At 39.3% G+C, this 23,728-nt stretch overlaps 2 protein-coding genes and 1 pseudogene across 2 annotated transcripts; 1 reads left to right on the top strand and 2 right to left on the bottom strand.

Annotated features, from left to right (window-relative positions):
* Positions 1-2,482: 2,482 nt before the first annotated feature.
* Positions 2,483-3,498, bottom strand: LOC125910344 (Y-box-binding protein 1-like; annotated as a pseudogene).
* Positions 3,499-16,605: 13,107 nt separating this feature from the next.
* LOC125908807 (olfactory receptor 1509) lies at positions 16,606-17,676 on the top strand. Its single transcript, XM_049611632.1, has one exon. It carries the CDS (start codon positions 16,648-16,650, stop codon positions 17,584-17,586), a length of 939 nt encoding a protein of 312 aa, XP_049467589.1. The 5' UTR covers positions 16,606-16,647; the 3' UTR covers positions 17,587-17,676.
* A 4,829-nt stretch (positions 17,677-22,505) lies between these two features.
* On the bottom strand, positions 22,506-23,453 carry LOC125908806 (olfactory receptor 4E1). Its single transcript, XM_049611631.1, has one exon. The coding sequence runs from the start codon at positions 23,451-23,453 to the stop codon at positions 22,506-22,508; it is 948 nt and encodes a 315-aa protein (XP_049467588.1).
* Positions 23,454-23,728: the final 275 nt, after the last annotated feature.

Raw genomic sequence — 23,728 nt, 5'->3', positions numbered from 1 at the left:
GCTGCAATTCAAGGAGAGGAAAGAGAGCCAGTAGGGGATTCCTATGGCAAGGCATGGTCATTGGACATTAAGAATCATAAAAATCTTTAGTTAGTTTTAAGATTTTCCTTTCCTGCTTTGTAATTCCCTTATATTGTCTTCAAATTTTCAATGAAGTTTGTTAAACATTATAGCCTACTGTTAGCTAGAGTAGAAAATAAATGATTATTGATGTAGCTTTGTCCCCACACACGATGAGGCTGACCAGAGCTCTGAGGCTCAGATTGTAGGTTATTTGGAAATCAAAAGTGAGGGCTGCTCCTAGTTAATATAAGATATAGTTAGCCATGTATTATACAATTTGTTTGGAATCAAAGATTAAACAGAATTGTCTTTGGGTGAGGTAGAAGTGAGTTTTCATTGTGATTTTTAAAATTAACTTTTGAGGGGAACCTGGGTGACTCAGTCATTTAAGTATCTGACGCTTGATTTTGGCTCAGATCGTGATTCATGGTCATGAGATCAAGCCCCACATGGGGCTCTGTGCTGGGCATGGAATCTGCTTGAGATTCTCTCTCTCCCTCTCCTTCTGCCCTACTTGAATGCATGCACTCTCTACCCCACCCCCAATAAATATAATACATAAATAAAATGAACTTTTTTCTTTGTTTTCAATTACCTTTTTAATGTTTACTTATTTTTGAGAGAGAGGGGGAGACAGAGCATGAGTGGGAGAGGGGCAGAGAGTGGGAGAACAGAATCAGAAGCAGGCTCCAGGCTCTGAGCTGTCAGCACAGAGCCTGATGCAGGGCTGGAACTCATGAGCTGTAAGATCATGACCTGAGCCAAAGTCAGACACTTAACCAACTGAGCCACCCAGGTGCCCCTAAAATGAACTTTATAAAAAAATGCTTTTATTTTTGAGAGAAAGCATGAGTGGGGGAGGGCCAGAGAGAAAGAGGGGGACAGAGGATGTGAAGTGGGCTCCCTGATGATGTGGGGCTTGAACTCATGAACCATGAGGTCATGATCTGAATCGAAGTCAGACACTCAACTGAGTCACCCAGGTGCCTAAAATGAACTTTTTTGAGATGGAATTTGGATGGACATAATCCTGTTGGAAAATAATCTGACATTACAAATCAAGGCCATTAATATGTTCATATTTCTTTTACCTGATAATTCCATTTGTGAGCTCTCATTTTAAAAAAGGCAAGCTAGAGGGGTGACTGAGTGGCTCAGTTGGCTAAGTGTCTGACTTTGGGTCAGGTCATGATCTCATGGTTCACGAGTTTGAGCCCCGTGTTAGGCTCTGTGCTGACAGCTCAGAGCCTGGAGCCTGCTTTGGATTCTGTGTCTCCCTCTCTCTCTGTCCCTTCCCTGCTCCTGCTTCTCCAGCCCCTCTCCACTCCCCAGGGGTCAGGGAGTGGTACTGAAAGTCTCAAATCTTTAATTACAAAGTTGGTTTTTCTGGGGCGCCTGGGTAGCTCAGTCAGTTAAGTGTCAGACTGGTTTTGGCTCAGGGCCCGATCTTATGGGATTGAGCCTGGAGTCAGGCTCTGCACTGATGGTATGGAGTCTGCTTGGGATTCTTTCTCTCCTTCTCTCTCTGTCCCTCCCCAGCTCATGCTCTCTCTCTCTCTGTCTCTCAAAAATAAATAAATAAACTTTAAGAAACAAACAAACAAAAAAACCAAGGTTGGTTCTCCTGGCAACCAGTTCCCCTCTCCTTCAGTGTTTTCAAAGGTACCTTAGTAACATAAAAAAGACACCTTTATCGTTCTCATCACTTAGGAAATTCCTAGGGTTTTTGGAGCTCTGTGCTTGGAAAGGGGATGAAGACCAAATATGTATTTCTTAATATAAATCACAATATTACAATTGACTTAAAAAATCAAGTTATAAACTTTTGTTACAGAGTCAAAGTGAGATTCCTAGTCATTTCAACTTGGCCAGATAAGAAACAATTTAAAAATCTTTAAATTTTTTTTAATGTTTATTTATTTTTTGAGAGAGAGAGAGAGAGAGACAGAGTGCGAGCAGGGGAGGGGCAGAGAGAGAGAGAGGGAGACACAGAATCCGAAGCAGGCTCCAGGCTCTGAGCTGTCAGCACAGAGCCAGACACGGGGCTCGAACCCACAAGCGGTGAGATCATGACCCAAGCTGAAGTCAGATGCTTAACTGACTGAGCCACCCAGGCACCCCACAATTTAAAAACCTTTAAAGATGTATTGAGAAAAACCAGGCATTAAAAAAAAAATACAAAAAAAACTTGTTTGTCACTACCCAAAAGATAGGGTAAAGGGCTTTAGGTAAAAATATTAAAAACCCCAAGCTGCACAGATAATGCAGATAGTTCTAGTTATCTAGTCCATGGACAAAAAAGCAAGCACTTACAGCATCAGCTCCAATATTTTATAAATTTCTTCTTATTGGAATTTTATATTCATTTCTTTTGGTTGGATGAGTAAACTAGATTTTGGCAGAGGTCCTAAGCTGGCTTTTACTCAGCCCTACCTTGCTCAGCCTCAGGAACAGATGAATTTCCAGCTGGTGGATCAACTGCTTTTGTCTCTTTGCCATGTTGTGGTTTAGGGTTTTCTGGGCATCTGAGGAGGTAACTGAAGTTGTGGTACCGACCCCGATATGGCTGCTGACCTTGGCTCTCATCTCCCTTTCGTTGCTGTCCTCACTAGGCTGTGTTTGGTGAAGAGGGGCCCTGAAGAATTATGGTCTATAGCTCTGATTCACATTCTGTCTCACTGGTCCACGTTGCTGTCCTGCACCCTGGTTGTCAGTATCCTCCATCACTTCCTGCACCAGAGCGTTGGAATCGTCCGGTCAAGGCCCATGGAATCTACACATATAGTAAGGTGACACCCATGGCCTGAGGTAGGGGTGGTGCTTCTGGGCCTGGACTTCGGGAGCACTCACCCATCCCTTGTTCTTTTTCCTACTCTCACTGTTCTGGTGATTCTGGTAATGGCCAAGCATCTGTAAATGGTTACAGTCTGCTGTGTGTTTACTGACTTTGCGATGATGGAACTCTGCCAGGGCCCGTGACATTTGTTGCCTCGGTATTCTTTTCTCCTCAACGTCATCAAACTTCATAGTCTCTTCATCTCCTACACTGCAAAGGTGAATACATGTTGTATCACGTATCAGTACCTCATTCCTTTCTTATTACTGAATAATATTCCATTTTATGAACATACCGCATTTTGTTTAACCTTCTGTCAATTGATAGACATTTTAGTTGTTTTCACTTTTTGGATAGCATGAATGATGCTGCAATGAATATGTACAAATTTTTGTGTGGACATATGTTTTCAGTTCTCTTGGGTGTAGGAGTGGATCTGCTGGGTTATGATAGGTCTGTCTTTAACATTTTGAAGAGCTGCCGAATTATTTTCCAAAATGCCTGCATCATTTTATAGTCCTACCAATTATTATCGGGGGTTCTAATTTCTCCACATCCTTTGTGACACTTGTCATTTTCTGCCTCTTGACTATAGTCATCCTAGTGCATGTGAAGTGGTATCTTGTTGTGGCTTTGATTTGCATTTCCCCGAAGGATAATAATGTTGAAAAATTTTTCATGGGCTTATTGGCCATTTGTGTATCTTCTTTGGGAAAATGTTAGTTTAAATCCTTTGCCCATTCTCAGGTTGGTTATTTGTCTTTTTATCATTGAGTTGTAAGAGTTCTTTACATATTCTAGATATAAGGTAGACCGTTTACATTTAATGTGATTATTGATGGGGTTTGGTTTAAATCTACCGTTTTGCTATTTGTTTTCCAACCTAATTTTTCTTATGTTCTTTTTCTTTTTATCATTTAGATGAAGTGAGATTTTTTTTAATGGTTATTCATTTTTGAAAGACAGAGACAGAGAACAAGCAGGAGTGGGGTGGAGACAGAGGGGGACACAGAATCTGAAGCAGGCTCCAGGCTCTGAGTCGTCAGCACAGAGCCCAACACGGGGCTCGAACTCATGAACAGCGAGATCATGCCCTGAGCCGAAGTCAGATGCTTAACTGACTGAGCCACCTGGGTGCCCTGGATTAACTCAGTTTTTAAAAATATTTTATTTCATCTCTACTATTACATTATTAACTATACCACTTTATTTTACTGTTTCTCTAGCATTTAGAGAATACTCTTTAAAGCAGTATATTATAAAATAATATTATACCACTCCCTGTATAACATAAGAATCTTCCAAACTTCCATTTTCCTCCTCCCAGCCTTTTTTGTTATTATTTTTGTATATTTTATTTCTGCGTATTATAAATTCCACCATGCATTATTGTTTTTCCTTTAGGTAGTCAAAAATCTTTTAAGGAGATTTAAAAACTAGCTGGTTCCAAACATCTTGATATTTTTGCCTTACATAAAGAGGTTATCTTATGTGGATAATCTGTACAGAGCCGATTGTATTTTTTTGCTTTGACTTTTTTACTCAAGCAATAGAAAAGACAAATGAGGACGTGTTGAGTCAGTTATTTCTGGAAACTAAGTGAGTTCCAGACTGCATATTGGGTATTTTGGGAGCCCATGGATCGATACTAATTTATTTAGTATTCATGGGTGAGGTTCATTTGTCTGGACTTTGAATCTCTGATGTGTATTGCAATCATTAGTACGGTGGCTAAACAAACTGATGTCATACTAATTGCCAAAAGTTTGGCACTCTTCAACATTTGGAGGCTGCTGGTTTTATTGTCCACTTATTAAACTGCTAAATGAATGAGACTAATAACAAGAAATTCATTGAAATGGAAAACTTATAATAGTTCCCCTGAGTATTCATTGATGGCAAGTTCAATTATAGTCATCCAATGAGCACTTCAAAATCCTATGTCTGACAGATAAAAATCCCAAAGCTTTCAAGCCTGAAATCCACCCTGTGTAAAATTTTGTGCTATAGGATTTTCCATCCTGGGCTTCTGTAACAGGGTATAAGAGGACAACTGAATAATGAGGAGGTTTTGGAGTAGGTGGTAAGTGTTTAATGTTAGTGGAAAATCTATTTCAAACAAGCAAGATAAGACTATGAATTAATGTTACTGATTATACGTTGAGGAATATTGCTTTGGTCTTTTTTTTTTTATTTTTTAACGTTTATTTATTTTTGAGACAGAGAGAGACAGAGCATGAACAGGGGAGGGGCAGAGAGAGAGGGAGACACAGAATCAGAAGCAGGCTCCCGGCTCTGAGCCATCAGCCCAGAGCCCGATGCGGGGCTCGAACTCACGGACCGTGAGATCGTGACCTGAGCTGAAGTCGGACGCTTAACTGACTGAGCCACCCAGGCGCCCCTGCTTTGGTCTTTTAAAGAGAGTCAGAGTTTCATAAAGTAAGTGGGTTGATTGATTTGGTTTGATGACCCTGAGTTTTCCTATCCTCTATCTGCCTCACCTTTGTAAAGTAATAATGACTATTGTTGTTTAGGTAAGATAGATGTTGAGGGAGGGAGAGAGAATATAATAAGATCTTCAGGAGAAGTTTATCTCCTGGGAGTGATAAAGGAATAATGGTCTTCCTATATATGTAACCTTTCCTAAACCTAAACCACATTCTCATCTTTAAGACAATTGCAAGGGAGGTCATTGTATTAGTTAGGGTTGTCCAGAAAAACATAACTAATAGGATATCTATCTATCTACCTACCTACCTATTTATCTATTGATCAATTGATCTATCATCTATGATCAAACTAAATTGTATGTATATATATAGAGAGAGAGGGAGAGAGAGAGAAAGAGATAGAATGAGAGAGAGACAGAGACAGAGATTTATTTTAAGGAATTGGCTCATGAGAGTGTGGGACCTGGCAAATCTGAAGTGTGCATGGCAGATCAGCAGGCTGGAAAATGGCAGACGTCAGTCTTGCAGTCTTGAGTCTGGAAGCAGAATTCCTTTTTCTGGGGATTTCAGTCTTTTCTTTAAAGGGTTTCCACTGATTGCATGAGGCACACCCAATTATGGAAGGTAATCTACTTAAAGTCTACTGATTTAAATGGTAACCACATTTGAAATACACCATCTCAATAAAATCTAGACCTGTATTTGATCATACAGTGGGTACTATGGTTTAGCCAAGTTGACATATAAAATTAACTATCACAATAATTAAAGGGATCAAATTAGTACCTATGCTCCAGATAACGAAAATAAAGTCAAGTGACCTGTGTAAGTGTACCCAGGATTATGATAGATCAGTTTGTTAAAGGAGTGAAAAAAAAGAGCAGAATTCTAATTTTTAAAACTATTATTAGTTTTCTTTCTTTCTTTCTTTCTTTCTTTCTTTCTTTCTTTCTTTCTTTCTTTCTTTCTTTCTCTTAGGCTTCATGAAGAACACGGGGCTTGAATTCATGATCGTGACATCAAGAGTCACATACTCTACTGACTGAGCCAACCAGGCACCCCAGAATTCAAATTTTTAGATATATTATTTCACAAAATAGGTCTTTACTCAATAATGCTTGTTAGTTCAGCAGGACAACAATAGAACCTAAGACTAACTGGTTTTGACTTGACACAACTCCACAGAAACTTTTCTATTTTCTTTCTCCTGCCCCCCAGGTTTATTGAGGTGTAATTGACAGACAAGTAAAGATTACATACACTTGAAGTGACAATGTGATGATTTGATATATGTGTACATTGTGACATGAGTACCATGATCAAAACACTTATATTTTCTTGATAAAAAATTTTAAGCTTTAAATTCACATTAGCTTATATCTCATAAAGTATACAATTTATTTATATTAACAAAAAATAAGTACTTTCCTTCCATAAAACTGTTTGTTGAATGAAGGAATGGTTTTGAGTGGCAGATTTTGGAACCTGTTCAAATATAGTTCTAATGGTGCCCATGGTAGTTACTGATTAAAGTGGCAAGGTCAAGTAGGCTTAGTTCTATCATACTTGGTTAGAAGAAGGAAGAAGTATTGAAACGGACAAATGCAAAATTTACAGAGAAGGAAAGAGATTAAAAAAAAATCCAGAGACCAACATTAAAAGGGTGAGACCATTTAAACAGATAACCAGCTGCTAATGACCAAATCAGTTTGTTTTCTTTCTGTTTCATTTCAGAAGGGATTATGGAAGAAATGGAAGAAAGAACATTATAAGAGCCAGCTAAATCACCCCTGTGTAATTGGAGAGAATTGGTGAGTTTTACCACCTCTTTACTTGGTGTGGTATTTATACATCTAGTAGAAGGACTCTTAATTTATGAGAATTATTTTAATCTCTCTTCAGTCTCAGGACTCAGTATACTTTTTCATTGTGTTGTTTTCTACAAAGGCACCCTCAACACCACAAATACATACACCCTCCAAGGTTCCTCAAAATGTCTAGGATTATGACTTGTCACCTTTTAGATTTTGCCACAGCACCTGTTCTTTCTAGTCATCAAAAAGCCATTGGGATTGAGAGGGATTTAGACCATCACTTCCCTCTGCCTAGCACAGTGCCTGCTAGGCATTCACAAATGTTTGTGGAATGAATGTTGAATATGATACAATCTTCCAAAGAAAGAATGAGTCTCTTCTACTGGCAGATGGTCATTCAGTCTTTGCTTGTTTGTGTAAGCAACAGAGTCCTCATTACCACCAGAGAAAGCCTATCTTTCTGGTGCTCTGAAAGTCAGCATACATATTAGATTTGGGCTGTTCTGGAGAAGAAATGGAAGAGTACAGCTGAAGCATGAGAGCTCTGCTCCCCTTCGGCTTCCCAATCCAGTGCCACTCACTGGGACGTAACTCTGTGTACAGATTGTGTAAACCTGTAACCTATGGGGGAAGCGCTGTTGAGTGCTTTCTCTGTATGCAGAGAAGACACCATTTGGTTCTCCACCTTTAAAAACCTCAGAGCAACTTTTTTTCTCAAAGGTTTATTTCCTGTTTTGGTTGGCAACCAAGTAGATAAGATCATAATATACTATGAAGAATCAAATCTTAAAAAAAAATAAATACTATGATAAACTCCAAAGAACAAAATCTTAAAAATAAAAACTAAGTACAATGTACTAAAAGAGATTTAGGAGTTAATCTACCTCAGCTCTCTAGAGGCAACTGCCGAGTAGTGGAAAAATCTAAGGGCAGGAGACTTGGGACAGAATTCTGATTCTGCCATGCGAAGGTAGGGCGAGCCATAAAGTATCTTTGAAACTTAACCATATTCCATTTTATTAGAGAAATAAAGCTGTCATACTTCAGTGTGTTCCAAGAGCTTCTACCTTGTCTCTTCTTTAGGGTTTAAGCCCCTGGCATTCAGTTGACACAGCCAAGGAGTTCCCTCCTACAAGATCCCTCTAAGCAAGATTTTGGCAGCTCGGGGGCAACTGGGTCGCTCAGTCAGTTAAGTGTCTAACTTCGGTTCAGGTCATGATCTCACGGTTCATGAGTTTGAGCCATGCATTGGGCTCTGTGCTGACAGTGCAGAGCCTGGAGCCTGCTTCGGATTCTGTGTCTCCCTCTTTCTCTCTGCCCCTCCCTGCTCATGCTCTTTCTATCAAAAATAAATTAACATTAAAAAAAAAAGATTTTGGTAGCTCAAGATCAAATCCATTTGAGGCTGAAATGGTGATGGTCTAGTAAGATGAAAACTCAGGTTCCTCTCAGTGAAAGGAGCCTTCTCTAAGCGTGTCTTTGCCAAGGTCTGAGCCTGCAGTCCTGAAATAGCAGTCAGGTGGAAACAGAGAGAAAAGACTTGGGGTGTCTCTGAGGAAATGGCAGAGATGACGAGGCTGAAATTAAGGAGTTAGGAGGTAAAGGATTCAACTCTGCTGCTCATCATGTTGGATCCCCAGCAAATCACTATACTCTTCAGAGCAGTGATTTCAGAAAGGGGCAAGTTGTTACTGTCTACTTTGTGAAGCTGCTATGGGCATTGCCCAGCCCTTGAGTGAAAGGTATGAGGAAAGAGCAAAGGGCAGAAAGGGACAGATTTTCAATGTCCTTTGGTCTTTCATGAAGAATCCCAGTGTACACAATACACATTAATGTACACACTATTGATGTCCAGTGGGGATTCTGATCCTTTTAGTTCAATTGTCCCTTTGTTGATAAGGTTTCTACTGACTTCTTTAAAAACCTGGGAAATGATTTTAATGCACAGATCAACTTCCCGCTAAATTTTGAGACTTTTCATGTTTATTATGTGCAATGTTGCTTTTTAAAAGTATTTTTTTGTCAATTGATTCAACAAGTATTTAGTGAGTTCCTCTTTTGTGCCAGATACTTTGCTATGTAGATACAAAAATGAATGAGATATTTCCCTCCCTTCAAGGGGTGCATAGTTGTAATTTCTTGTTCTTTAAAGACCACTTGATGTTTATTGGTTCAATCTCTTCTACGTAGCATGACACAGTGGTTGAGAGTGTAGGCCTTGAAAGGTTCAAATCCCATTTCAACCAACTGCTAACCAAGTGACCATGAGTGAATTACTTAACCCTGCAAACATTACGGAAAGCAGTTTGGCAACACTATTTTGAGTCATAATCTTTAAGCTAGCAAATTCGTTTCTTTTTTTAAAAACGTTTTTGTTAACATGTATTTATTTTTGAAAGATAGAGTGGGGGGAGGGCCAGAATGAGGGAGATTTGGAGTAGGCTCCACACAGTGAACACAGAGCCCAACATGGGGCTTGAACTCACGAACTGTGAGATCATGACCTGAGCTAAAATCAAGAGTTGGCTGCTTAACCAACTAAGTTACCCACGTACCCCAGTAAGTTCATTTCTAATGATCAATTCCTAAAGGACTAAGTTAAAATATTGGAGAGGTTATAATCACTCAAAAGTATTTATTGAACTAATACTATGTCCTATGTAATTTTCCAGATACTTTGGATACTTCATTGAACAAAACATACAAAAGTTCCTGCCCTCATGGAGTTGACATTCTAGGAGCAGGAGATGGACAATAAGAAACAATAGACTAATTAAGTAGATCAATCATATATGTTAGAAGGTGATCAATGCTTTCAAAAAATAAAAAAGTAGATCAGGGTAAATGGGATCAGGCATGCTGGGGATTCTAGGTGAGTTCCAGTTTTCTGTAGGGTCATCAGCATAAGCCTCAGTGAGAAGGTGATATTTGAGGAAAGGCATTAAGGGAATGGGAGAATTGACTATGGGATCTAGGGGAAGAGGTTCCCAGCTGAGGAAGCAACCAGTGCAAAGGCCATCAGGTGGGAATGTGCTCCAAGCGTTTGAGGAATAGCAAGGAGTCCATGTAATTGGAGCTGAGTGAATGAAGGGGAGGGTGGTAGTAGATAAGGTCAGAGAGGTATCATTTAGGTTTCTTTGTGGGTTTCCACACTTCTCTTTCTAATATCCCATCAAATCTCCATAATTCTAGGAAAGACTCCGTGACAAATCAGTGTTGGCGTAAGAAAGAAGTACAACCATCATAACTTCCTGGTTGTGTGGAGGTTTTGGTCCAGGGCTTGTATAGAAGGGATGCCTGAAAACAATTATTCCCACCACTGTACTTCTTGTTAAAGGTTGCATGTACCCCTAAAAGGACCTGTTATCATGTCAGAGGAAGTAGACATTCTTCTCTAATTTTCTTTGGTGTTCACAGAATGTGGGCACTTTACTCCCACCTTATCTCTGTGATTAATTTCTCAACACTCCATTTATTAAGAAACTAGTCTTTTGATCTATTAGTAGACTAAACGATGAAAGCCCTGGGGACACCTGGATGGGTCAGTTGGTGGAGCATGTGGCTCTTGATGTCAGGGTCATGAGTTCAAGCCCCACCCACATTGGGCATGGAGCCCACTTAAAAAAAAAAGTAAATGATAAAAGCTTTGAATTAGAAATAAAAGTTTACCTCAAGGCTTAAATCTTGATACATTCGACAGAAAAAAAAGCTCTTTTTTTTCCCAAGAAATTTTCTTTTTAAAAAAGCCCACTACTAAGTCGATAAAAGACGCATTTAAAAACTAATTTTCATTTGACCTCAATAATTTGAATTCAGTATTTTCTACTTGACATCTTTAGTTTGCAAGCCGTGAGTCCTTTTTTCTACACTTGAAAGTCCCCATCTGCCAAATTATTCATGGATCAGTCCATCTGTGAGTTTACTGGATTATTCAGGGAATGAGTGAAATTTGGTGGGCTTATAGCAAATGAGCACTACACAGGTATCACTCATAACATCTCTGTGTGTACATTTCTTTCCTTCAGGTTTATTGGGCCATTACAATGTGCCTCACTTGTCCACATTGTTTCTTATGCTTCCTAAGCCCTCCAGACTTTTGCCCTCTTCCTTTTGGGAATGGGAAAAAGAGAAGAAAAGAGATATGACACAATAGACCAGCATGATGGTGGGCAAGGAGTGGGAAAGGCTTGAGAGGAGTAGAGAAAGACATATTGAGAAGGTTGAAGGAGGTTCTCTGCTTCTTTTCAGAAGGAGAAAAGAATGGAATCTTTAAAAATCAGGAGAGTGCTAAATCTCCTACTTCCAGTAGGCACTATATACTTTTTCTTTTCAGACAAAGTTAATTATTATTACTTATGACTATTATTTTTAATATACTTATTAGTTTTAATCACATATGTTTCTGTTTTTATGGACCCTTTAGGGAAGAGACTGCCTAGCATTTCTTGAGGGGCTCTGTCGTTTTGGAGCGTGGAAGTCTTAGTCTCATGACTCAACGTAGTGTGGGTTGGGTTTTGGGATCTCATTCATTGTTGAGCACAAGTTTTGGGTATGTAGCAGTAAACAAGGCAGATCTAGTCCTTGCCCTCAAGAGGTTTATATTTGGAAAGGCAGACGATAAACAGAGATGTAAATAATTCAGGTGATTTCAGGTATTTATAAGTGCTACAAAGGAGATGCACTAGGACTGTGTAATTAGAAAGTGTTCTTTTAGGTATAAGCATCAGGAGAGCCTCCACGTGGGAGTGATATTTGGGATAATACCTTATTAATGAATAATAAGGGTGCCTGGCTGGCTCAGTCAGTGAAACATGTGACTCTTGATCTGGAGGTGGTGAGTTCAAGCCCCACATTGGATGTAAAGATTACTAAAAAATAAATAGATAAACAAACAAACAAACTTAAAATGAGACAGAAAAAGCCATGACAAGGTCTGAGGGAAGAATGCTCCTTGGGTACAGATCCTGCTGGGGCATTCACTAAATAGTGTTTGATTGATCAGTGGCTCCTCACTTTCTTTCATCAACTTTTTTGTGGTCTTTGTTTTAGGTTGTGTAAACACATGACCTACATTTTCTCTGGTCTTTTTGGGATATTTTCTCACAGAGATTGGTAGGTATCAGTGAAAAGAATGGACTTTTTATATATACATTTTAAGTGCCAGGCAATATGTAGTAACACTTTTGTAACAGTTCTGTGAAATAGGTTCATAATTTGAGTTTGCACAAATGAGAAAACTGAAGCTCAGGGAGGCTAAGCAATTTTTCTAAAGAGACTTAATCCCAGAGTTAAAACCTTCAACCCACCTCTTTTTATTTACTTAATTTTTTTTTTAAATTTATTTTTAATGTTTATTTATTTTTGAGACAGAGAGAGAGCATGAGTGGGGGAGGGTCAGAGAGAGAGGGAGACACAGAATCTGCACAGGCTCCAGGCTCTGAGCTGTCAGCACAGAGCCAGACGCGGGGCTCGAATTCACAGACCGTGAGATCTTTGACCTGAGCCGAAGTCGGAAGCTCAACCAACTGAGCCACCCAGGTGCCCCTATTTACTTAATTTTTAAAAAAGATTTTATTTTATTTATTTAAAAAATTTTTTTTACATTTTATTTATTTTTGAGACAGAAAGAGACAGAGCATGAACGGGGGAGGATCAGAGAGAGAGGAAGACACAGAATCTGAAACAGGCTCCAGGCTCTAAGCTGTCAGCACAGAGCCCGATGTGGGACTTGAACCCACAGGCTGTGAGATCATGACCCAAGCTGAAGTCGGACGCTCAACCTAGGCGCCACCTAGGCGCCCCAGATTTTATTTTTAAGTAATCTCCACACCTAACATGGGGCTTGAAGTCACAACCCTGAGATCAGGAGTCACAAGCTCTACCAATTGAGCCATCCAGGGGCCCCATTATCCCACCTTTAAAAAAAAAAAAACAGAGCAAAAACTCTTTTTCCCAGCACAGTGTAGATTACTCTGGTCTGAAAATGTAGCAGCTACCATCTGTTGCCCCTGGAAACAGACTAAAGCCATCAAGGGAATTATCCTGGCTTTGCAAATTTCAGCCAATCCCAAGATTCAGTGCCTCTCATTAGATTCTTCTAAAGCAAAATGTGCCTATGAGCTTCAATTTTTAACGACCATTTTCTGTGCTACAGAGCCCCTAATGAAGCTAGAGATTCTTTCCATCTCCTTGCTTCTCTTTTAGTCTTTTCAACAGGAGACCTGTATATTTGCTACATCTAATCATGTATAAGAGATGCACCTAGTTCCTATTTTATAGCTCAGAAAACTGAGGTTTAGGGAGGTGAAGGTCAAAGGTCACAGTTATTTGAATCTGTTGAATGTGCTGTTGTGACAAGCCTCTTTCCTCTTTTTCCTAGCGGAAAGCAGAACAGCTCTTGGTTCTCTGCTGCTAGGGCATTGCTGACCAGGAGTTTATGGGAAAGATCCTCCCCATTTTAAGAATACTGCCTTAGAAGACACATAACCAGATTATCAACTCTTAGACGTGGAGAAGGAAAAATGTGCTCATGATCCCATGAAGTGAGCATTTTCATTTCCTTTCCTTTTTTCCCAGACACATGCTTTTACCACTTTGCTTTTTCAACAAAGTAATCCGTGCTTATTACACAAACCTAAACAGTTATAGAGTATAATATAAAAATTAATAAAATCTTACTATTCCTTTCAATTTGATACTTCCACAAGTAACTAATGTTAAAATAACTGTGTATTCTTCCACACCTATTTTCTATTCTTTTAAGAATAAATACATGCACACATAATTCATGAATATGTAAGTGTATGTGTGTGTGTGTGCGTGTGTATGTTTGAGCCTATGCGCACACACACACATCCCTTGATTCCCTCCTTCCTCTGTTCCTTTGTTTGCTCCTTCTTTCCTTTTTCTCTCCCTTCCTCCTTCTCTCCCTCCCTCCCTCCCCTCCTGGTTCATATTATATTCATAATGCACCCATTTTACTTAAAAATATATTGTTGACATACCTTGAAGTTAATAGTTTGTGATCTCGGTTATATGTTGGAAATGCCAAAGAGCTTTAAAAGTACTGACAGGTCCAACCCTTAAAAAGCCTGCGTTAATTGTCTCAGGTGAGGCCTGTGCAGCAAAATTCAAGCTCCACCCCCCTCCTCCCCCACTGCTCCACCCGCCTCAGGTGGTTCTAACGTATGGCCATATCGACAACCACCGCTTTAAGTCAGTGTGTTCAATGCAACTCATTCTTTCTTTTTAATGGCTAGATAATATTCCAAATTGTGGCTGTACTAAAATTTATTTACTTATATCTCTGTTAATAAATATTCAATTTGTTTCCAGTTCCTTGTTTTGCTAAAAATGCTTCAATTAACATTTATCCTTAATTACTTATTCCCTTATTTCTATGAAATACAATCCTAGCAGTGGGCTTCTTGGTTAGAGGTATGGGCATTTAGAATTTTGATAGGTACTGGCAGGTCATTTTCCAAAAAGGTCTTGATAATATCTACTTCTAATAGCAGTCTATAGCGTACTCAGCTTCTTATTCCTTTGCCAATCTGAAGAGAGACAGAAAACATTTTTTTAACTCACTGCTGAAGTTGAGTATTTTCTTATTCATACTTATTTGTCATTTGCATTTCTCTTTCTGTGATGTGCCCTTTCATACTTTTTGCCCATATTTAATTGTCATTTGTTCTTTCTTGTCATATTTTAAGAGCTCTTTAAATAATAGGAATATTATCCTTTTTTGGTCATATATGTTACAATATTTTCTTCTAATCTACTCTTTGAATTTTGATAATTTATATGGCACTAGTATATTTTAGCAAAAAAAATATTTTTAAGTAGGCTTCACACCCAGTGTGGAGCCCAACACAGGGCTTGAACTCATGATCCTGAGATTAAGACCTGAACTGAGATCAAGAGTTGGATGCTTAACCGACTGAGATACCCAGGTGCCCTGTGGCCTGACACTCACATGAGAGAACACACACACACACACACACACACACACACACACACTGAAGCAAGGGAGAGGAAGGGAGGGAGGGAGAGAGAATCTTAAACAGGCTCCCTGCCAGGCAGGGAGCCCAACTTGGGGTTTGATCTCATGACTGTTAGATCATGACCTGAACCAAAATCAAGAGGCAGATGCTTAACCGACTGAGCCACCCAAGCTGTATATATTTTAAAATGTTGAGAATGCATAAACAAATTTTCTCATGTCTTATTCTTCATAGTATTTCAAAATTTTTCATATTGGCAATCTGTTGTTACTACCATTCTTAATGGCTGCATGTAATTCTATTCAACTTCCACTCTATTCATTTAAGCTTCAAAAAAAATCCAGTGACTGTTATTTTAAATAATGCTGTAATTAATACTTTCTTGCATTTAGCTTTTTTGACAGTTTGGATGCTTAGGAGACTCCTACAAGTGAAGTAGTTGGATCAAGAATATAAATATTTTTTATGGTTGTGGTAATTATTTCCTAAACTCTGTTACAGTTTTTGACTGGCCAATCAACATAGAAAATTAGGGGCAAAATAGCTTTAGTATTTATACAACAATATCTCCTAGAGGACAAATCATATTACAGAATTAAAAAAATTAAGTTTCTTAAGTCATTTTTTAGCTTTATGGTGAAGGAAGAATTGTATTTTTTTCCAGGTTATCTAAGAAGGTAGGTTCAGTTCAAATAAAAGTGTTTTTTTCGAACACCTGCTGCGTGCAAGAAGCTGTACCAAGTGCTGCAAAGGATAATTCTTATGTAGTTATTGCTTTTTAAGAAAATTTCAATTTAATGGGGGAACAGAAACAAATGTATTATTTTCTTTTCTTTTACAGTTCAGTACCATGAAATAGGTATGAAAGAGAAGAGATAGGATTTGGTTGTATCAGCAAAGTTTTCTTAAAGGAGGAGGTAGCATGGCCGAAGCGTAGTAACCTGCTTGCCTGGAGAGATGAATACATAGGGGGATAAAGGAGGATCCCAGACTGGAAAAATAAATAGGTTGCAGACTGTTGCAGGCTTTGCATGTACATTTTAATTTGATAGGAAGGGGGAAATGGTGAATGATTTTAGTTGGGAGTCGTATTTTGGAAGATTAATTTGGCATTATCTGTGGATTAGACTGAAATGGAAAAAGCCAGCTAACTACTGGCTAAGCATTTTGGGCAACTTGCTTATTCCTGTAAGGTTCATTTATCTCATCTGCAAGCCAGAAACAATAATGCCTATGCCATGGTGCAGTTGTGATTAAATAGAATGGTGTATATAAAGTGCCTGGAATGACTCCTGATATATCATGGGTATATTGTAACAATTGCTTTTAAGTTGGTCTTATATTTTATATGGCTTGATAATAAATAAAGAACTCATATGGGAATGCAGTCACTTCAATTAATTCTACTTGTATACTATTAAAGCTAAATTAGCTTTCATGTCTTTTTTTTTCCCTTGCAAGGTCCTTTTGAAACTCATTGGATGGATGCTCTAAATCAAACAAGAGTGACTGAATTTGTCTTCTTGGGACTCACTGATAAGTGGGTGCTGGAGATACTATTTTTTCTGGCATTCTCCGTCACATATGTATTAACCCTTTTGGGAAACACTCTCATTGTAGTTACTATAGTCTTTACTCCACGCCTCCATACCCCCATGTATTTCTTCCTGAGCAATCTGTCCTTTATTGACATCTGCCACTCATCTGTCACTGTGCCCAAGATGCTAGAGGGCTTGCTTTTAGAGATAAAGACTATTTCCTTTGATAATTGCATTGCACAGCTCTTCTTCCTACATCTGTTTGCTTGTGCTGAGATCTTTCTGCTGACCATTATGGCTTATGATCGTTATGTAGCCATCTGTGCTCCATTGCACTATTCTAATGTGATGAATATGAGGGTCTGTGTACAGCTTGTCTTTGCTCTCTGGTTGGGGGCTACTGTTCACTCTCTGGTGCAGACCTTCTTGACCATTCGTCTACCTTACTGTGGCCCCAACATTATTGATAGCTACTTCTGTGATGTGCCCCCTGTCATCAAGCTGGCTTGCACAGATACATACCTCACGGGAATGCTAATTGTGTCTAATAGTGGAACCATCTCCCTCACCTGTTTCCTGGCTTTGGTCACCTCTTACACGGTCATCCTGGTTTCTCTTAGAAAACAGTCAGCTGAAGGGCGCCGGAAAGCCCTGTCTACCTGCTCAGCCCACTTCATGGTGGTTGCCTTCTTTTTTGGACCATGTATCTTCATCTACACTCGGCCAAACACTAGCTTCTCCATTGACAAGGTGGTATCTGTCTTCTACACGGTGGTCACTCCTTTGCTGAATCCTCTCATTTACACCTTGAGAAATGAGGAGGTAAAAAGTGCCATGAAGCATCTCAGACAGAGAGGTTTTTTCATGAAGTCAGGTACATGATGGGTTTGGAATTACAAATATGATTATGGCCATATCTTTAACAGTAAAAGTAAAGAACAAAATTAATAGGTAAAATGGCATGTTGGGGTGGCTAGGTGGCTCAATCAGTTAAGCATTGGACTCTTGGTTTCGGCTCAGATTATGATCTCACAGTCGTGGGTTGAGCCCCACATTGGGCTCTGCTCTGGCAGTGCAGAGCCTGATTGGGATTTTCTCTCTCTACCTCTGTCTCTGCCCCCCCCCCAATAAATAAATAAACAAACAGCAACAACAACAAAAAAGAAAGTGTCAAAGTTTTATAATGATAGCTTTAAAAAATAAATAAAATGGCACAGAGAAGGGCAGACTTCTGTATTAAAGAGAAGGATTTATTAACTATTACTTATATAAAGGAAAAGATGATGGTGAAACAAATAAGGAAAAAGAATCTGGAAAAGTTCCAAGAAGGCTTCTGATTTCACTAGTAAAAGAACACAAGTTGGGGCATGGATTCAGTTTCAGGAACAAGTACAGTTGTGAGAGAACACATTTTCTTGATTTGTGGATTCTGTGGGCTATTGCCTCTGGGAAGCAATATATATCACACCTATGTTTTATAAATTATAGTGGTTTCAAGCTTGCTTTCAGATTTATTTTCAGTGTGTTTATTTAAGCCTTCACTGATTTATATTGAATTGAGTTGTTACTTTGAAAGTGATTCTCTCATTATTCCTGGATCTATTTTGTATTTTTCATAGGACTTTTATTTGATGAAATCAAGGTGGAAATGTATAAAGAACTTATTTTAAAATAAGCTTTCTTGAGGTAAAATTTAATTACATAAAATGCATGCATTTTCAATGCACAGTTTGAGAAATTTTCACAAAGGTATATATATATATATACACCCATGTAACCATCTTTCCAATCAAGATGTAGAACATTTCCATCACCTCAGAAAGTTTCCGCAGTCCCTTCCCAGCCAATCCTTCTATCCCCATCCAAGCACCCAAAGATCTGATTTTTGTCACTATAAATTAGATTTGTCTTTCCTAGAGCTTCATATAAATTGAATCATACAGTATGAACTTTTTCTGTGCCTGACTTCTTTTGCTCTGCATGCTGTTCCTGAGATTAACCTATGTTTTTGTGGGTGTTAGTAGCTTATGTTTTATTATTGTTGAGTAATACCTTATGGTATACCATACTTTGTTTATTCATTCACTTATTGATGGACATTTGGATGTTGTCTGTTTCTGACAATTGTGAATAAAGTAGATATAAATGTTTAGTTGCGAGTTACTTTGGCCTCATGTCTTCGTTTCTCTTGGGTAAATACCTAGGAGTAGAGTTATTGGATCATATAGTAAGTGTATGTTTAACTTGTAAGAAACTACAACGCTGTTTTCCACAGCTGTTGTATGATCTTTTAAAAGTATTTTAGGGGCCATCTGGGTGACTCAGTCGGTTAAGCGAACGACTCTTGATTTCAGCTCAGGTCATGATCTCATGGTTGTGAGATGAGCCCCACTTTGGACTCTGTGCTGAGTGTGGAGCCTGCTTAGGATTCTCTCTCTCTCTCTCTCTCTCTCTCTGCCCCTCCCCCTGCTCATGTATGTGCATACATACTCTCAAAATAAGTAAACTTAAAAAAATAAAAATATTTTTAGTATTTATGTATTTATGTATTATTTATTTATTTTTAATTTTTAAATTTCATTTATTTTGTTTTTATTTTTAAAAATTTGTAATGTTTTTATTTATTTTTGAGACAGAGGGAGACAGAGCATGAGCAGGGGAGGGGCAGAGAGAGAGGGAGACACAGAATCTGAAACAGGCTCCAGGCTCTGAGCTGTCAGCACAAAGTCCGACGTGGGGCTTGAACTCACAGACTGGGAGATCATGACCTGAGCTGAAGTGGGATGCTTAACCGACTGAACCATCCAGGCACCCCTATTTTTAATTTTTTTAATGTGTATTTACTTTTTGAGAGAGAGAGAGAGACAGACAGATAGACAGAGCATGAGCGGGGGAAGGGCGAGAGAGAAGGAGACACAGAATCTGAAGAAGGCTCCAGGATCCAAGCTGTCAGCACAGAGCCTGACATGGGGCTTGAACTCCCCAAATGTGAGATCATGACCTGAGCCAAAGTTAGACGCCCAACTGAGCCACCCAGACACCTCTTTATTTATGTATTTTTAAGTAAACACTACCCCCACTATGGGGCTTGAACTCATGACCCGAGATCAAGAGTCTCATGCTCCACTGACTGTACCAGCCAGGTGCCCCCAAAGTGGTTGTATGAATTTTCTAATTTTTATTTTTTTAATTAAAAAAATTTTTTTGAGTCAGGGGAGGGGCAGAGAGAGATGGAGGGAGAGAATCTCAAGCAGGCTCTATGCTCAGAGAGGAGCCCCATATGGAGCTTGATCTCAAAATGTGAGATCATGACCTGAGCCAAAATCCAGAGTCAGATGCTTAACAAACTGAACCACCCAGGCGCCCCCAAAGTGATTGTATCATTTGATACTCTCATCAGAAGTATACGAGTTTAACATCCAACAAATTGGTATTGTCAATATTTAATTTTAGGCATTCTCGTGAGTGTGTGGTTTACTTGTCATTTCCCTAATGACTGATGATGCTGAGAACCTTTCAGTTTGCTTATTATCCTTTAATATATCTTTGTTGTGATGTGTCTCTTCAGATATTTGATCATTTATTATTTTTTTGTCTTCTTGTCACTGTGTTTTAAGAGTATACAACAGTATTTTGTATATAGTCTGGATATAAGACCTTTGTTGCATTTGTCCTGGCAATATTTTTTCTCACTCCGTGGCTTGCTGTTTTATTTTCTAAATGATATATTTTGAAAAGCAGAAGTTTACATTTTGATTAAGTTCTTATTTATCAATTTTTTACTTTTAAGATTGATGCCTTTTGTGTCCTAAGAAATCTTCACCTACTCCAAAGTCTCAAAGATTTTCTCCTGTTTTCTTTTAGAAATTTTATAGTTCAGCTTTAAATTTTAGGTTTGTGGTCCATTGTAAGTTTACTTTGATATATCATGCAAGATAAGGGTTGAGATTTGTTTTCCCACCTACCTAGTTGATACAGTACGTTTAAAAAGACTTGTTTCCCCATTGTGTTACCTTTTTAAGTCAGTTGAGCCTTGAGAGGACATAAAAGTATTCTTTTCACCTCTTCACTATCATCTGTCACCATTCTCTGCCTTAGAGTCTAAACTATAACCACATTGGTCTATCATTTCTTGGACCACGCCAGAGTTTTTTCCAACATATGTCTTTACACCTGCCATTTCTTCTGCCTAGAATGTTCATCACTCTCTTTTTTTCATGCTTGGCTTTTTTTCATCTTTCAGATCTTAGCTTCAATGTCATTTTGTCAAAGAGGCCCTTAGCACATAATAGGTGCTTGGTAAATATTTTTTTTAACTTGTTTTACTTTTTATTTTTTTTGAATTTACATCCAAGTTAGTTAGCATATAGTGCAACAATGATTTCAGGAGTAGATTCCTTAATGCCCCTTACCCATGTAGCCCATCCCCCCTCCCATAACCCCTCGTGTAACCCTCAGTTTGTTCTCCATATTTATGAGTCTCTTCTGTTTTGCCCCCTTCCCTGTTTTTGTATTATTTTTGTTTCCCTTCCCTTACGTTCATCTGTTTTGTCCCTTAAAGTCCTCATATGAGTGAAGTCATATGATTTTTGTCTTTCTCTGGCTGACTAATTTCACTTAGCATAATACTCTCTAGTTCCAGCCACGTAGTTGCAAATGGCAAGATTTCATTCTTTTTGATTGCCGAGTAATACTCCATTGTATATATATACCACATCTTTATCCATTCATCCATCGATGGACATTTGGGCTCTTTCCATACTTTGGCTATTGTTGATAGTGCTGCTATAAACATGGGGGTGCATGTGTCCCTTCGAAACAGCACACCTGTATCCCATGGATAAATGCCTAGTAGTGCAATTGCTGGGTCGTAGGGTAGTTCTATTTTTAGTTTTTTGAGGAACTTCCATCCTGTTTTCCAGAGTGGCTGCACCAGCTTGCATTTCCCGGTGCTTGGTAAATATTTATCAATTGAATAAATAATAAGATATCCCCATTCAATTGCTCTGATGGCAGATTTTTCCTGAGCACCTGAGGATATCAATAACTTCAATGGCTCAATCTTTCTACATCACTAAGTCATAAGCAAACTCACTTTGCCTGATTCACTAGTGTTTGCCAAGCTATTTAGGCAAGCTTCTGAGTGAATGGTGTGGTCAAGTGCTACTCAGCAATCTGAAGGTTTGTTTAAACTTTGTTTATCACCCTAAGACAAAAGCAGGAAAAGTGGCATGGTGTAATGAAAATAGCATGAGTTCATGTTGATACACTTGACTTACCATTCTGCTTCCATCATTTCCTAGCTGGGTAACCTAGGGCATGCTGTCTGCTCCCTTTGAGCTTTAGTTTCATCATTGTAAACAGGCATAACACCTACCTCATAAGTTGTTCTGAGAATGGAGTAAATGCAGAGTGCCTAGAACAATTTCCAGGATATGGAAGATATTAAAAATCCTAACTACTGCTATGGTTGTCAGATATTGGGCCAGAAGACAATTTCATAAGACATCTAGCCTGATGAACGTTAGGTACCTTATTCTTTGCAAGGCATTTCTTTGATTAGGAACACCAGGCATGTTAAGAGCTTAGACATTGAAGGGCGTCTGGGAGGCTCAGTTGGTTAAGCATCTGACTCTTGGTTTTCGCTCAGGTCATGATCTCACGGTTCGTGTGTTTGAGCCCCATGCCGGGCTCTGTGCTCACAGTGCAGAGCCTGCTTGGTATTCTCTCTTTCCCTCTCTCTCTCTGTCCCTTCTCTGCTCAATCTCTCTCAAAATAAATAAATAAACTTAAAAAAATAGTTATTTTTTCCCTCTCCCCTCCAACCTTCCCATTAACTTGTTCAAGGCATTTTTCATGTCTTCATTCCTAAGAGTATAGATGATGGGGTTCAGCAAGGGGGTGACAGCGGTGAAAAACACAGCCACCACCTTGTCCTCAGGGAGGCTGGTGGATGGGCGGGAATAGATGAAGATGCAGTGGCCCAGGAATAATGTGACCACGGTGAGGTGGGCTGCACAGGTGGATAAGGCCTTCCGCCTGCCTTCGGACAGCTGCTGCCGCAGGCTCACCAGGATGACTGCGTAGGACACCACGAGGACCACGAAACAGACCACAGAGATCAGCCCACTGTTGGAGATGATGAGGATTTCAATGATGTGGGTATCCGTGCAGGCCAATTTGATCACCTGAGGTACGTCGCAGAAGAAGTTGTCGATCTCATCGGGACCACAGTAGGGCAGCTTGATGGTGAGGGAGGTCAGTGCGATGGAGTGGATGGTTCCCCCTGTCCAGAGGGCCACAGCAAGAAGCACACATACTTTCCAGTTCATAACTGTCATGTACTGCAGGGGTTTGCAAATGGCCACATACCGATCATAGGCCATGATGGTGAGGAGAAAGATCTCTGTGCAGGCAAAGAGGTGCAGGAAAAACATCTGAGTGACACAGGCATCAAAGGAGACGAGCTTCTCTTCTGACCATGTATCTATCAGCATCTTGGGGACTGTGACAGTGGAGTGGCAGACATCGATAAAAGACAGGTTGCTGAGGAAGAAATACATAGGGGTATGGAGCCGGCGGTCATAGGTAATCGTTATGACAATGAGGATGTTCCCAATCAGTGTCAGGACATAGAAAGTGAGGAACATGGCAAACACAGCCATCTGCACCTTCTGATTTACAGATAAGCCTCTAAGTCGTATATATGTGATGGAAGAGGTTTGATTGAGTAGGCCGGCCTCTTCCATTCTCTTTGTTGGACACTCTGTCAAGAATTAGGAAAAAAAAAATAACACTTAGCATCTGCATCAATCATTTGGTCACTTAATTTCTTCTGTGTTTGACTTTTTCCTCCGTCAGTATCTTATTTTAAAATCCCTATTCAGCACCTTAAATCATGCTGGACACATAGTAGGTGCTACACACACGTTTTGGAATAATAGTGTGTAGAATCATGATTTACCAAGAGATATAAAACAACCTTGGAGAGGGGAGGGCTTATGTTTAGTTATAAATCTTTACA

Source organism: Panthera uncia (assembly GCF_023721935.1).
Source record: "Panthera uncia isolate 11264 chromosome B3 unlocalized genomic scaffold, Puncia_PCG_1.0 HiC_scaffold_1, whole genome shotgun sequence".
In the NCBI taxonomy this organism is placed as follows: Eukaryota; Metazoa; Chordata; class Mammalia; order Carnivora; family Felidae; genus Panthera; species Panthera uncia.
This window is presented reverse-complemented; position numbering and strand designations above follow the sequence as displayed.

What these genes read in the sequence shown, in the direction of transcription:
- LOC125908806 (XM_049611631.1), bottom strand. Translation starts at nt 23,453, where the DNA reads ATGGAAGAGGCCGGCCTACTCAATCAAACCTCTTCCATCACATATATA.
- LOC125908807 (XM_049611632.1), top strand. Translation starts at nt 16,648, where the DNA reads ATGGATGCTCTAAATCAAACAAGAGTGACTGAATTTGTCTTCTTGGGA.